This window comes from Ambystoma mexicanum, chromosome 13 (assembly GCF_040938575.1).
Source record: "Ambystoma mexicanum isolate Mex_15411 chromosome 13, UKY_AmexF1_1, whole genome shotgun sequence".
In the NCBI taxonomy this organism is placed as follows: Eukaryota; Metazoa; Chordata; class Amphibia; order Caudata; family Ambystomatidae; genus Ambystoma; species Ambystoma mexicanum.
Genome location: NC_090938.1, coordinates 412,247,006 through 412,260,194, shown reverse-complemented (window position 1 = coordinate 412,260,194; position 13,189 = coordinate 412,247,006). Strand labels below are relative to the sequence as shown.

Sequence of the window (13,189 nt, the reverse complement as noted above, 5' to 3'; positions counted from 1 at the left end):
GCTGTAATTCAATTAATACCTCACGGTAAACATGCTTTAAATGGATTATTCCGATAGTAACCTTTACGTTCCCTTCATGTGATTGTTCTAGTTACCTCCCGCCCGAATTTAGTCCGGAATGACCGAATTTTAAGAGCTTTTGAATATAGGTAAGTTAAAAAAGAGAAGCATTATTTTTTTGTCTGCCACTGCTGGAGTAGTTTTCAATCTATAAAAGGGGTGTGTAAAGGCGCGTGGCTTTTGGGGATGTGTTCGTGGGCTCATGTCCAGGTTGAAGCAAAGGTGTCATCCCGACATGGTCGCACGTGTACCTCCTGCATTGACAGTGTTATTTGTTCTTGCACGTCCCGACCTTCTGCTTTGACACTTGCTGGGTTCAATTAGGGTCTATCTTCCCTATTGACAGATGAGTTCCTGCAGGCTTTACTGCTGCAGCGACAGATGAGTCCTGTGCCCACGCTGTCCTGTGATCCTGCAAGCTCTACTCTCTAAACTGCCAAATGAGTCCTGTGTTCCTGCGAGTCTCCATCCTCTGCCTTCACAATGATACACTTGCTGCTGCTGACTTCACCCCCGAATTCATAAACGAGTCCCATCTCCCTGCCGGTCTTTTTGAGGCCAGGGCAACCTAGTAGGCGTTTTGCCAACTGTATTGCCAACTGAGTTTCTCTAGCCATTCCCACGTTCTGTACTGACGGGGCATATGTTCTATTGCTGCTGTGGGGTCTGACGCATATGTTGGCAGAGGGATACTGTGTAACTGCAGGCCACGCCCCGCATGCTGTCAGATGACTGGGATTCACGCAGCCCCTGGCCGCTCCGGCTGCAGACGAGTCCTGGGTGTCTGCAGGGAAGCATTGCTTTCCTGCCGGTCTGTCCGTCTCGCGCGTTGCCAGGCCGATTCTTCACGGGCTGCTCCTGGTACCGTATGACAGCAGCCACCGCCGGCGGCTCAGAAGATCCTGCAGAGCGCCCAGTGCCGCGGCAGCTCTACCGCTCATTACGGCACAAAGTGCCCTTCAGAGGGAGAAGCTCAGAGTGCAGGGAGGAGAGCGGGGAGCATCACCTCTGCCGAGGAGGCATGTAGGCAGAGGCGGGGGAGCATCTTTGGGCAGAAGGGGGCAGGTCTTCAGAGAGGCGCGAGAGAAGAGCAGCAGGAACGAAGTCAGCTTCATTGCGAGAGAGGGGCACCCCCAGGAGAGCGTTGGCAGGTGAGCATCAACAGGGAAGTGGGGAGCATCTTTGGGGAGAGAGGTGCACGTCGGCATAGAGAGATCAGAAATAAGCAAAATAGGGCAGGAGAAAGGCGAGCTACCTCAGAAGAGAGATGAGCATTAATGGAAGTGGTGGGCGCGTGCGTATCATCGGGCGAGAGAGGGTCCAAGAGAAGGAATCGAGGGGAGCTAAGACTTATAGGAGGAGGGGTACCAATTATTAGGAGCAGAGAGAGGTGAGTGGGGTCCAGGAGTTGAGTGGGTGAGTATCACCAGGAGAGGAGAATGGTGAGCCACACCTGGAGAAATGAGGGATGACCAGGTGACCACCACCAGGGGAGGAGTGGCTGAGTACCACCAGGAGAGGAGAGGGGTGAGCAGCATTAGGAGTGGAGAGAGGTGCGCCCCATTGGTGATTAGAGAGGTGAGCACTCCCAGGAAAGGAGAGAGGTTAGCACCATGAGGTGAGGAGAGCGGCGAGCACCATCGGGAGAGGAGGAAGGTGAGCTGCAACAGCAGAGGGGACTGGTGACCACCAGGGGCGCAGAGTATGTGGGTGCTCCGGTGTTCGGGCACCCCCTGGAAAAAGCTATTTGCTTAAATGTTCCTATCCTTTCAATGGAATATCCCTAAAATCTGGTGCCCGGCACCACCTGGGAAATTCAACAGTTGACTGCCCTGGTGGCCACCATCTGTGGGGGCTAGTGCAGATCCCCACCCGGAGAGTAGAGAGGGGAGCCAATACAGAAGAGAACGGAGGGAGAGGGGAGCCACACAAAGAGAGGAGAGAGGGGAGCATCAACAGAAGATGAGAGTGGTGAGCACCATAATGAGAGGAGAGCAGTGGCCACTATCAGAAGAGGAGAGTGGCAAGCACCATTTGGAGAGATGAGTGGTGAGCCTCACCAGATGAGGAGGGAGGTGAGCACCATCAAGAGAGGAGGGAGGCGAGCACCACCAGGGAAATAAGGAGGAGCTCCCCACCCAGTGAGGAGAGAGGTGAGCACCATCAGGAAAGGAGAGTGGTGAGCCCCACAAGGAGAGGAGGTAGGTGAGCACCATCGTGAGAGATGGGTGGAGTGCCCCACAAGGAGAGGAGACTGGAGTGCACTATCAGAAGAGAATGGTGAGCACCACAAGGAGAGGGGTCTGGTGTGGATGACCAGGAGAAGGGAGAGATTAGAACCAACAAGCGAGGTGAGAGGTAAGCACTTTCAGCACAAGAGGAAGGTGAGCACCACCAGGAGAGGAGGGGGGTGCTGAACCTCAGAAGAGGGCCATCGAGAGAGGAGTCCCACCCGGAGGCGAGAGGTGAACACCATCAGAAGAGGGGGGAGGTAAGCACCATCAGGAAAGGAGAGTGGTGATGATCACCAGGAGAGGAGAAAGAGGAGAGGAGAGAGATGAGCACCACCAGGCGAGGGAGGAGAGCAGAGGAGAAAGGGGAACCCCATGATGGGAGTAGAGAGGTGCACCATAAGGGGAGGAGAGAGGTGGGCACTATCAAGAGAGGAGGGAGGCGAGCACCATCAGAGAAATAAAGAGGAGATCCCCACCCAGTGAGGAGAGAGGTGAGCACCATCAGGAAAGGAGAGTGGTGTGGACTATCAGGAGACGTGGAGAGGAACCCCACAAGGAGAGGAGAGAGGTGAGCAACATCAGATGAGGAGAGAGGTGAGCACCAACACGGGAGTAGGGAGGAAAGCGCCACAGAGGGAAGATAGGGGTGAACTACAGCATGACAGGAAAGAGACGAGAGCCATCAAGAGAGGATAGAGGTGTGCATCACCAGGAGAGGAGACAGATGAGCACCGTAGTAGAGTAGAGTGGTGATCCCAAATAGGAGAGGAGAGAGGCGAGCACCATCAAGAGAGGAAAAAGTAGAGCTCCACCAGGAGGCCATATGCAAGCACCATCAGGAGAGGAGGGAGGTGAGCACCACCCAGTGAAGGCCAAGGTATGTATCAATGGGAGTGAGGTGAGCACCATCAAGAGAGAAGAAAGTAGAGCTCCACCAGGAGGCCAGATGCGAGCACCATCGGGAGAGGAGAAAGATGAGCACCGCCCAGAAAAGAGAGAGGTGAACTCCACCAGGAGACGAGAAAGGTGACCACCATCAGAAAAGATCAGGAAAGGAGAGTGGTGAGGATCATCAGTAGAATGGTGATCCCACCTTGGACAAGAGCGAGGTGAACACTATTAACAGAGGAGAAAATATCAGCACAACATAGGCGAACAGCATCAGAAGAGAACGGTAAGGTAAGTATCAATGGGTGTGAGAGAAGCACCATCAAGAGAGAACGTAGAGCTCCACCAGGAGGCCAGATGCAAGCACCATCAGGAGAGGAGGGAGGTGAGCGCAATCAGGAGAGGAGGAAGTTGAGCACCGCCCAGTGAAGGCTGAGGTATGCATCAATGGGAAAGAGGTGAGCACCATCAGGAGAGGAGGGAGGTGAGTACCGCCCCGTGAAGAGGGAGGTATGCGTCAGTGGGAAAGAGGTGAGCACCATCAAGAGAGGAGAAAGTAGAGCTCCACCAGGAGGCGAGATGCGAGCACCATCAGGAGAGGAGGAAGTTGAGCACCGCCCAGTGAAGGCTGAGGTATGCATCAATGGGAGTGAGGTGAGCACCATCAAGAGAGGAGACAGTAGAGCTCCAACAGGACGAGAGATGTGAGCACCATCAGGAGAGGAGGGAGGTGAGCACCATCAGGAGAGGAGGGAGGTGAGCACCGCTCAGTGAAGGCCGAGGTATGTATCAATGGGAGCGAGGTGAGCACCATCAAGAGAGGAGAAAGTAGAACTCCACCAGGAGGCGAGATGCTAGCACCATCAGTAGAGGAGGGAGGTGAGCACCATCAGGAGAGGAGGGAGGTGAGCACCGCCCAGTGAAGGGGGAGGTATGCGTCAGTGGGAAAGAGGTGAGCACCATCAAGAGAGGAGAAAGTAGAGCTCCACCAGGACGAGAGATGCAAGCACCATCAGGAGAGGAGGGAGGTGAGCACCGCCCAGTGAAGGCCGAGGTATGTACCAATGGGGGCGAGGTGAATACCATCCAGAGAGGAGAAAGTAGAGCTCCACCAGGAGGCGAGATGCAAGCACCATCAGGAGAGGAGGGAGGTGATCACCGCCCAGTGAAGGGGGAGGTATGCGTCAGTGGGAAAGAGGTGAGCACCATTAAGAGAGGAGAAAGTAGAGCTCCACCAGGACGAGAGATGCAAGCACCATCAGGAGAGGAGGGAGGTGAGCACCGCCCAGTGAAGGCCGAGGTATGTACCAATGGGGGCGAGGTGAACACCATCCAGAGAGGAGAAAGTAGAGCTCCACCAGGAGGTGAGATGCAAGCACCATCAGGAGAGGAGGGAGAGAGCACCGCCCAGTGAAGACCAAGGTATGTATCAATGGGAGTGAGGTAAGCACCATCAAGAGAGGAGACAGTAGAGATCCAACAGGACGAGAGATGTGAGCACCATCAGGAGAGGAGGGAGGTGAGCACCATCAGGAGAGGAGGGAGGTGAGCACCGCTCAGTGAAGGCCGAGGTATGTATCAATGGGAGCGAGGTGAGCACCATCAAGAGAGGAGAAAGTAGAACTCCACCAGGAGGCGAGATGCTAGCACCATCAGTAGAGGAGGGAGGTGAGCACCATCAGGAGAGGAGGGAGGTGAGCACCGCCCAGTGAAGGGGGAGGTATGCGTCAGTGGGAAAGAGGTGAGCACCATCAAGAGAGGAGAAAGTAGAGCTCCACCAGGACGAGAGATGCAAGCACCATCAGGAGAGGAGGGAGGTGAGCACCGCCCAGTGAAGGCCGAGGTATGTACCAATGGGGGCGAGGTGAACACCATCCAGAGAGGAGGAAGTAGAGCTCCACCAGGAGGCGAGATGCAAGCACCATCAGGAGAGGAGGGAGGTGAGCACCGCCCAGTGAAGGCCGAGGTATGTACCAATGGGGGCGAGGTGAACACCATCCAGAGAGGAGAAAGTAGAGCTCCACCAGGAGGCGAGATGCGAGCACCATCAGGAGAGGAGTGAGGTGAGCACCATCAGGAGAGGATGGAGGTGAGCACCGCCCGTTGAAGGGCGAGGTATGCGTCAGTGGGAAAGAGGAGCGCACCATCAGTGGAGAGGAGATGTGAGTATTATCAGGAGAAACGGGAGAGGTGGCAACCATCAAGAGATTACAAAGGTAAGAAACGGGAGAGGTGGCAACCATCAAGAGATTACAAAGGTAAGGACCTTTGGGAGAGAGGAGGGAGAGCATCATCGGGACAGTTGGGCGTAAAGGAGGTGTGGGTATCATTAGGAGGAAGTTGCAAGGTGCACATCTTCAGTGAGTGGTGGGTATCAGGGGAGAGGGGTATTATGAGAGAAAAGAGGTGAGCTTGAACAGGAGAGGAAAGAGAGAGTGCTAGAGTACAGAAGATTTACAAAAGGGTGTTCAAGTTTAAACGGGAGAGGTGGCAACCATCAAGAGATTACAAAGGTAAGGACCTTTGGGAGAGAGGAAGGAGAGCATCATCGGGACAGTTGGGCGTAAAGGAGGTGTGGGTATCATTAGGAGGAAGTTGCAAGGTGCACATCTTCAGTGAGTGGTGGGTATCAGGGGAGAGGGGTATTATGAGAGAAAATAGGCGAGCTTGATCAGGAGTGGAAAGAGAGGGTGCTAGAGTACAGAAGATTTACAAAAGGGTGTTCAAGTGTGTTCAAGTTCCCGCAACCATCTTGCCAACCTGTATTCATTTGTAGATAAAGGGCTCCACGGCCACCATGTCCCGTGCCGTCCCGCCTCCTCGCAGCGACATCCCGCGGAACCTCAGCTACATTGCCGGCCTGTACGAGCGAGCCTACTACCGCACAGCACGGCCGAGCCTGGAAGAGGACGACGAGGAGGAAGAGTCAGATGAAGACGGCGCGACAAACGACCGCTCCAAAGTAGCCGGATACAGCCGGGGGCGAGATGCCAAGGCCGCCGGCCCATCGTCACCAGGGACCCGGCGAAGGGCTCGCTCTGCCCCTGCTGACCGGACCCGGGCTGAGGCAGCTGCCCTGCGCAGTTGCAGCCCAAACACCAGGAAGACAGTGCGCTTTGCAGACTCGCTAGGCCTCGAGTTAGCCAACGTACGTCACTTCCGCCAATCCGACGTGCCACGCATTCCAGCGCACGTGCAGGCCAAGCTGCACCACGACGCCATCAGCCACTTCGGGCCTTGCCAGCTCGGCATGTCACTGAAGGTACAACCACTCCTTATTTAATTGTATTTGATAAGCACTGACTGGGCTGCTGGGAAAAACACTGGGACGGGAGGAGGGTAAAGTAGATTCAACACTACTTTTTCAATGTTGGATCCTTCATTCAATGTTTTAAATGCGGTGTGTTCTCATTGAATGCATTAGTTAATTTTCTACTTAAACTCTAATGTTTGAGGAAACAGTTTTATCGAACCACCCCAGCCTAAGAAGATCCAGACATGCTCTGGAAAGACCCAGCATTTATTTGCTTCCTCAGCATGTGCCTGCCCACTGCCTTTCTTTTCGTAGCCATAACCCCACTCACAGCAGCTGCGACCCCCTTAGAGCACCAACCCACCCAAACAACCCCAGTCACACATTCCACACAATCCCACCCTAACAACCTTCTTCCACCAACCCACCTGACCAGCACTACACACCCTACCAAACTATTTCTGACTTAATTCTTTATACAATCATTAAGCTTAACTACTCCACCACTAACACCCCCCACACACACAGATCCTCTCCATTAATCTTAAGACCACATAGATCACATCAATGTGAAATCACAATTTCACACATCCTACTAAAAGCAAACCCACGCTGCCTTGCACAACCAGGTTCGTGCATCACATTGTACACTTCTCGCAAGACAAGCACACTGCACAACTCCCTATCATCAGATTTGCTACACGTCACACACCACACCCTGACAGAATTTCCGCATGCCAAGCGCCACTCAAGAGCATCTCCATACCCTGTACTGAACCTCATGCATCACCCACTACACTCAGATAGCATACATGTCTCACTAACACAACAAAAGACAAACACATTCAAGCAACTCAACCCTACACTGCACAGAATAACACACCTTGGCGACCAGAGTCAAATCCAGTTGCAGAGCATTTGCATGCCAACCACCGACCATGTCTCGCTATCTACCATTCACACTACAAATCACGTGAGGATCCCCCAACAGATGTCTGTGGCTATTCCACTCAAATGGGTACTCGGAAGCTGCCAAGCAACCACCCCCAAGGCCTTTAAATGTAATGTACCACATCTTGTGCTTCACCAATTATGCAAAACACTGTAAAGCGGTACCCTACCTCACCTCACATGCGACACGCAAACCAGAGAAACACAAACCAGAGGCTCACTACCCCCTCATTCCCAAACACCCACCACATACCACACAACCGACATAACTACTAAATCAGACACAAAACAGGACAAGAGGCCAACATCCCACTCCCACACACAGGCACACACACAAACACATAATCCTCTCTTTTCAGGCCCTCGCAGGGAAACCCATGATCTCAGATGACAGTCTGCACTTCTATCATGGTGTTGGATCAGGATGCAAGAACCATGCCTCCACAACAGACAGACAACAATCTCTTCTATTCATAGATACATCCATGTTAATGCCTGGGGGATGTAGCATTGCATATATTGCACTTTATGAATTTTGCATGAGATAAACATCCTGAAAGAAATTGCATCGAATACGAAAAAACAGAAGTACTAAGAAGCCTTAGGAACATTATTATTATTATTAATATTATAATGGTATTTATTGGGCCCGGACCTAGTTTCGAGAAGCAAACAGAGCGCTTTACAGAGGTATAGAACAATATAGATACACAACAGAGTGGTTTACAGAGGTATACAACAATATAGAAGCATAACAGAGCGCTTTACAGAGGTATGCAACAGTACAGATGCATAACGGAGCACTTTTTAGAGGTAACAACTAGACAGATATACAGTGTGGGGTAGGATACATAAGAGCACAGAGGAGGGATACAGTTGTACCGGGTGGTGGGGAGGAAAGGGGCGGGTGGTGTCTAGCAAATCAGGTGTTGCGAGGGGCAATGTGATGGCTTAGGTGTTGAAGAGAAAATCGTTGAAGAGTTGGGACTTGATTTCTTTTCTTAATTGTAGGAGCGTGGGGGCGAGTTTGATGCTTATGGGGAGGCTGTTCCATAGTCTTGGGGCGCAGGCAGAGAAGGCCTGTTTTCTGGTCCTTTCCTTTTTGCAGTAGAGGATTTCAAGTCAGCACGTTTCCTGGATTCTGGTGGTGCGCTGTTCCCCGGAGATGCTGAGTTTCTCTGTGAGGTAACTGGGTGACTTGAGGGCGACTACTTTATAGATAATACAACAAGACTTGAAGGTGATTTGTGCATGCAGTGGGAGCCAGTGAAGGTCGGTGAGGGCTGGGGTGATGTGGTCAGATCTGCGTAGAACGTTGATGAGGCATGCAGCAGTAGGACACTTGTCAGGTGCACAAGGGAGGATGACGGGAGTACTTCAAGGAGTGCATTGCCCCCAGCCACGTGGGATAGGACCAGTGCTTGAACGGTGGATCAAAAGCTGCCCGGAGGGAGGAAGGGCTTGATTTTCCCCATGAGGGAGCGCTAATACCAAGATGTCTGAGTTTTCTTAGCTATGTGTGTCTTTAAGGAGAGGTGTTTGTCCATTTTTTTGCATCCAGCAGGGAAGGAGCATTGCCCCACTGCCACTGGCTGCCGTTTGCTGCTTAGCCCGCCTGCCAACCTTTTAAATCTATCATCATCCCCCGCAAGGGCAAAGGCAGCGGGGGAAAGGTACGGGTGTTTGTGCCCAGCAGGGTGTTTGTGGCCTGTGGGATTCAAGGAGTATTTATTTTCCGGAGGACCAGGAACACGATCCCTCAACGGTCCCTACCAGCTTTGCCCAGATTTGATACTGCCCAAACTTATCTCAGAACCCTGCAGGGAATGTGAGCAGCCAACTGTTAATCTACAAGTAGGCATCCCTGACACGATAAGTACTGTTCACCTTCTTTATCTATAGGGGGGGGGGCATGGGGGGAGGGGACTATGGATGGGAAGGGGCTATGGAAGCCCCAGCACTAGACAGGCATGCTTGACACCAATCGTTGCCTTGTGGAGTCTTAGGGCATCATCACAAGTTTGGTGGTAAACCAGTGCCCTGTTTCCGCCAAGCGGAAATAGCATGCAGCAGTATAAGGGCCACATCACGGCGTGGCGTGCATGCGCTCCCCCACCCCAGCAGTAGCGCTATTTGCGTCCAGCGGGAACAGTACAGAAAGAAGGACTTCTGTCAAATCTCAGCTGCAAATAGCGTTTCTGTGCCCGATCCCAGCGCTATTAGCGCCAGTGGAAATTGCGTCATCACCGGAACGGGAAGCATTGCAGTGGCCATATTAAAAACACAATCCATTGAATATCTCCACTGCCTGCCGCTATCCGGACCTGGAAAAAAGCCAGAATGTCACAGGAGAAGACCAGAGGCCAGGTGACTGAAAATCACTTGTGAGAGCCTATGTTCAGTGAGGGGGAGCTGGTGGTATTTACTGACAAGGTCATTACCCACTGTGAGGAGCTATATGACAGTAGGCAGCGTAAAACCATAGGATGTGCAGTACGGCCATCTGGCACACCATCAGCCTGAAGGTGACTGCTGTGGCAAATGTACCCTGTGATGGAGAAGACTGCGAGAAGCGGTGGAATGACCTGAGGGTCATTCCACCTTGGAATGCTGTCTGAACACCGACAGGAGTCCCTGGTGACTGGAGAAGGCACTGTTGAACCACTGGGCCTCACCACCTGGGAGGAAAAGTGCAACTCAGTGCTCGATATGGAAGGAATAGAGGAAGTCGGAGGTGTGGAGGCGGGTGCCAGAAGCCAGGAGGCAGGAGGTGAGTGAACCCTCTGTCCCCCCAACATAAGTGCCTACATACATGAGAGCCTAGCATAAGATGCCCCAGTGGACAGGGACACACATCCACAGACCCAGAAGTTGTCCTTGACAACACGGTGAACTGACAGGGTGCCACATCAGCCACCCTCTAGCAGCCATGGGGCAGAGCACCAAGGGCACCCCTGAGCGGCAGAGCAGCGAGAAGGAGTGGCAAGTGAACAATTCAAGTGCCATGCACACCACATCCCTGCTGGTGCATCCTCTGCCAGCAGGACTGTGGTGCGTGAGTAACCACGACACCGTGCAGCAGTCACACCAACATGTTGCGGTCCCAGTTGGCCTGCGCCATATTGGAATGGCAGACAAGCAACATGGTAACTGTCATGTGGTAGTGTATTTCCAGCTTACATGTGCCATTCTGGGTTACCCATGGGCTCTCCCTGTGCATCTTGGTCCACCGGGTCACCATTGTGGGCTGGGCGCACATGGGTGCATGGCTGTTGTACTGGCAGGGTTGCTCCCTGGGCTGCACTGTGACGTTGGTGCAGGAGGTGGGCAGGTACAGATTTTGCATTCGCTTGTCATGCCATGCTTTGGCGACCCCCCCTCCCCACTCCCATTTGGACATGTACTGCACAGCGCATGTTTGCAGGAAATCTTCCTCACCCATTTTCCAGGTCTGTAGTTCTCTGTGCCTCTCCATGTATCTTGGCAGTGTGCTGTTCCCTAGGACCATGTAATCGTGGGTGGAACCAGGGTAGCGGGCACAGCAGTGGGTGATGTACATATTGGGATCGCGGGTTACCTGCACATTCCGGGAGTGGTTGTGCTTGCGGTTACAGTGCAGTGCTTCGTGGGCCTGGAGGGCCACCAACGCAACATGGGAACAGTCCAGGGCAGCAATCAAATTTGGCATTTGGGCAATGATATAGAACTGTGCCTTCATGGCATTGAACTGGGCATGGGTGGTAGGCAGTGAGATGTGGCATTACACTTGCCGGAGGAGGGCTTCAAGCACCTGGCCCAACACTGCAGAATGGGGGCTGTGCCATGCCATGCATCATGGCCATAGAGTGCTGGAAGGTGACAGTTTCAAGGACAGACAGTAGCTTCAGCAGTGGGGGCACAGCTGTCCAGATGTTGATCCTGCTCCCTATGTCGTCCTTTATTGTGGTGAGCAGCTCTGTTATGGTCTCTCCCTATTGAGGCGGTACAGGTTGACCATCTGCCTGTTGGTGAGGGTCCAGGGTGAGGGCCTAACGTTGCGGATCGGGGCACGCCTTGCTTGGGTTTGTCCCCCCACCCCCAGTACTCCCTGTGCCCTGGTCTGGTTGTCCTGCCTATCTACTTCCATTCGCAGCATGAGCAGCTGTATGTCCCAGCTCACAGTGGCTAGTGGCAGCATGGTGTTGGAAACAGTGTTTGGGTTAGGGGTGTGCCTTATGGATCACCTATGGCTTCATTACTGGCCCCTGTGTTCATGGTAACTGTGCCGTGTTTTCAGCGGTATTAGCACCTGTTTTCGGCGCTACTACCGCTGGACATGAACGTATGATGTGGCTGTGTTTGCACTTTGTGTCGTCGGCTGTAATTGCGTCGGCTGCAATAGCGCCGACTGATTTCACGGTCTGCGGTATTTGCACCGGCTCACGATCTAGCGTAGTGGTATTGGAGACACTAATTCCATTACCGCCACTTTTAAGGGTTACCGCCAGACTTGATGTGGCCAATAGTAGACCTGCACTCCTCTAACTGAACAACGTGATATCTCCTGTTTGTTTGGTGCGAAGCTGATGAGTGCGGCACACAGCGCTCTGAGAATCCGTCGTGGTAACTGGATAGCCTGTGGATTGACTGTCTGATAGAGGCATAGCTCCAGCTCCAGCCCACTTTGAGACCTATTGTAACCCCAGAGACCAGCGGGTGTGTGGTGCAGTGTGAAGCAGTATCTCACAGGCTATTCATTTACTAATTGCCTACTAATTCAGACTCTATTCCAATTGACCAGTGGAACAATCACAGGGCGCCATAGGGTGAGGGAGACAGACAAACTCTGGTGGCCTCAAGCTGACGGGCGTGCCTCACCCCACGCCAGATTGCAGTTAGATTGCACCTGGGTGCACCAGTCAATCCCTGGGAGGGTGCCTGGCTTCCCCAGCCTCCACTCTGGGTGACTTATTCACTTGCCACAGACTTTATTTTTGAATAGCAGGGCAGATTGATTACCAGAGAACTTTTATGGTGCACCATTAATTGCACAATTAATTGCGGTCAATAGACGGCGAGACCAACAAAACAAAATCTCTTTTCCTAGGTGTTGTAAAATTTGAAAGTGCTGAAGTTTTAATTCTAGGTGCATTTTAACATTTGTTTATTTTTGTTGTTTTTGTATTTCTGGCCTGTGTCTTACCGCATTATACTGGTTTGGATAACTTAAGCCTGGACCCAATACTGCATATCCGATTTGGGGGTCCTGCATAAGGTTTTATGCACTCTCTCATATAGCAAGTGCTACTGCACTACTGCATTATAGTCAGTTGTCGAAGTGTACAAAAAAAAGTAGTGGAACTATGTTCCCTACTGGCCTGCAACGCTCCCCACAGACCCCATCGCTGCACCCCCTCCAATGCACAATAAAAACCCCAAAACACATGTGCCTGCTATTTAAAGGAACATCCAGTGCAGTGCACTGAAAGTGCAAGTTCCAACCTCTTCCTACACTTTTATTTTAAAACGAAACCGTTCTGGAACGGTTTCTTTTTAAAATAAAAGTATAGGAATGGTAAAACTTAATTAAAAGAAGTAGAGGAGCATTGCTCCTGACCGCTCCTGCCCACTTCGACCACTGATTTTAGTAGCCTTTAAAGGCTAAAATACTTATGTAGTGTTGAACGCTGTATTGTGGATTTTGCATAAAGCACAAAGCACTTTGTTTAACTCGCACCCAATATCAGGGGTGCGAGTGTCACAACCATATTGTATACCGTTTTGTGGATCTTGCACATATCACAAATTTGTACCCTATTTTGAG

General features: G+C 52.2%; 1 protein-coding gene across 1 annotated transcript in view; it reads left to right on the top strand.

The window, feature by feature from the left end:
* The first annotated feature begins 227 nt into the window (after window positions 1-227).
* PPP1R3E (protein phosphatase 1 regulatory subunit 3E) overlaps window positions 228-13,189 on the top strand; it is a 115,391-nt gene continuing 102,429 nt past the window's right edge. The window contains exons 1-2 of the mRNA XM_069634022.1: window positions 228-1,211; window positions 5,959-6,444. Of these exons, the coding sequence (XP_069490123.1) occupies window positions 5,980-6,444 (465 nt within the window). The 5' untranslated portion in view covers window positions 228-1,211; window positions 5,959-5,979. The remainder of the gene's footprint in view (window positions 1,212-5,958; window positions 6,445-13,189) is intronic.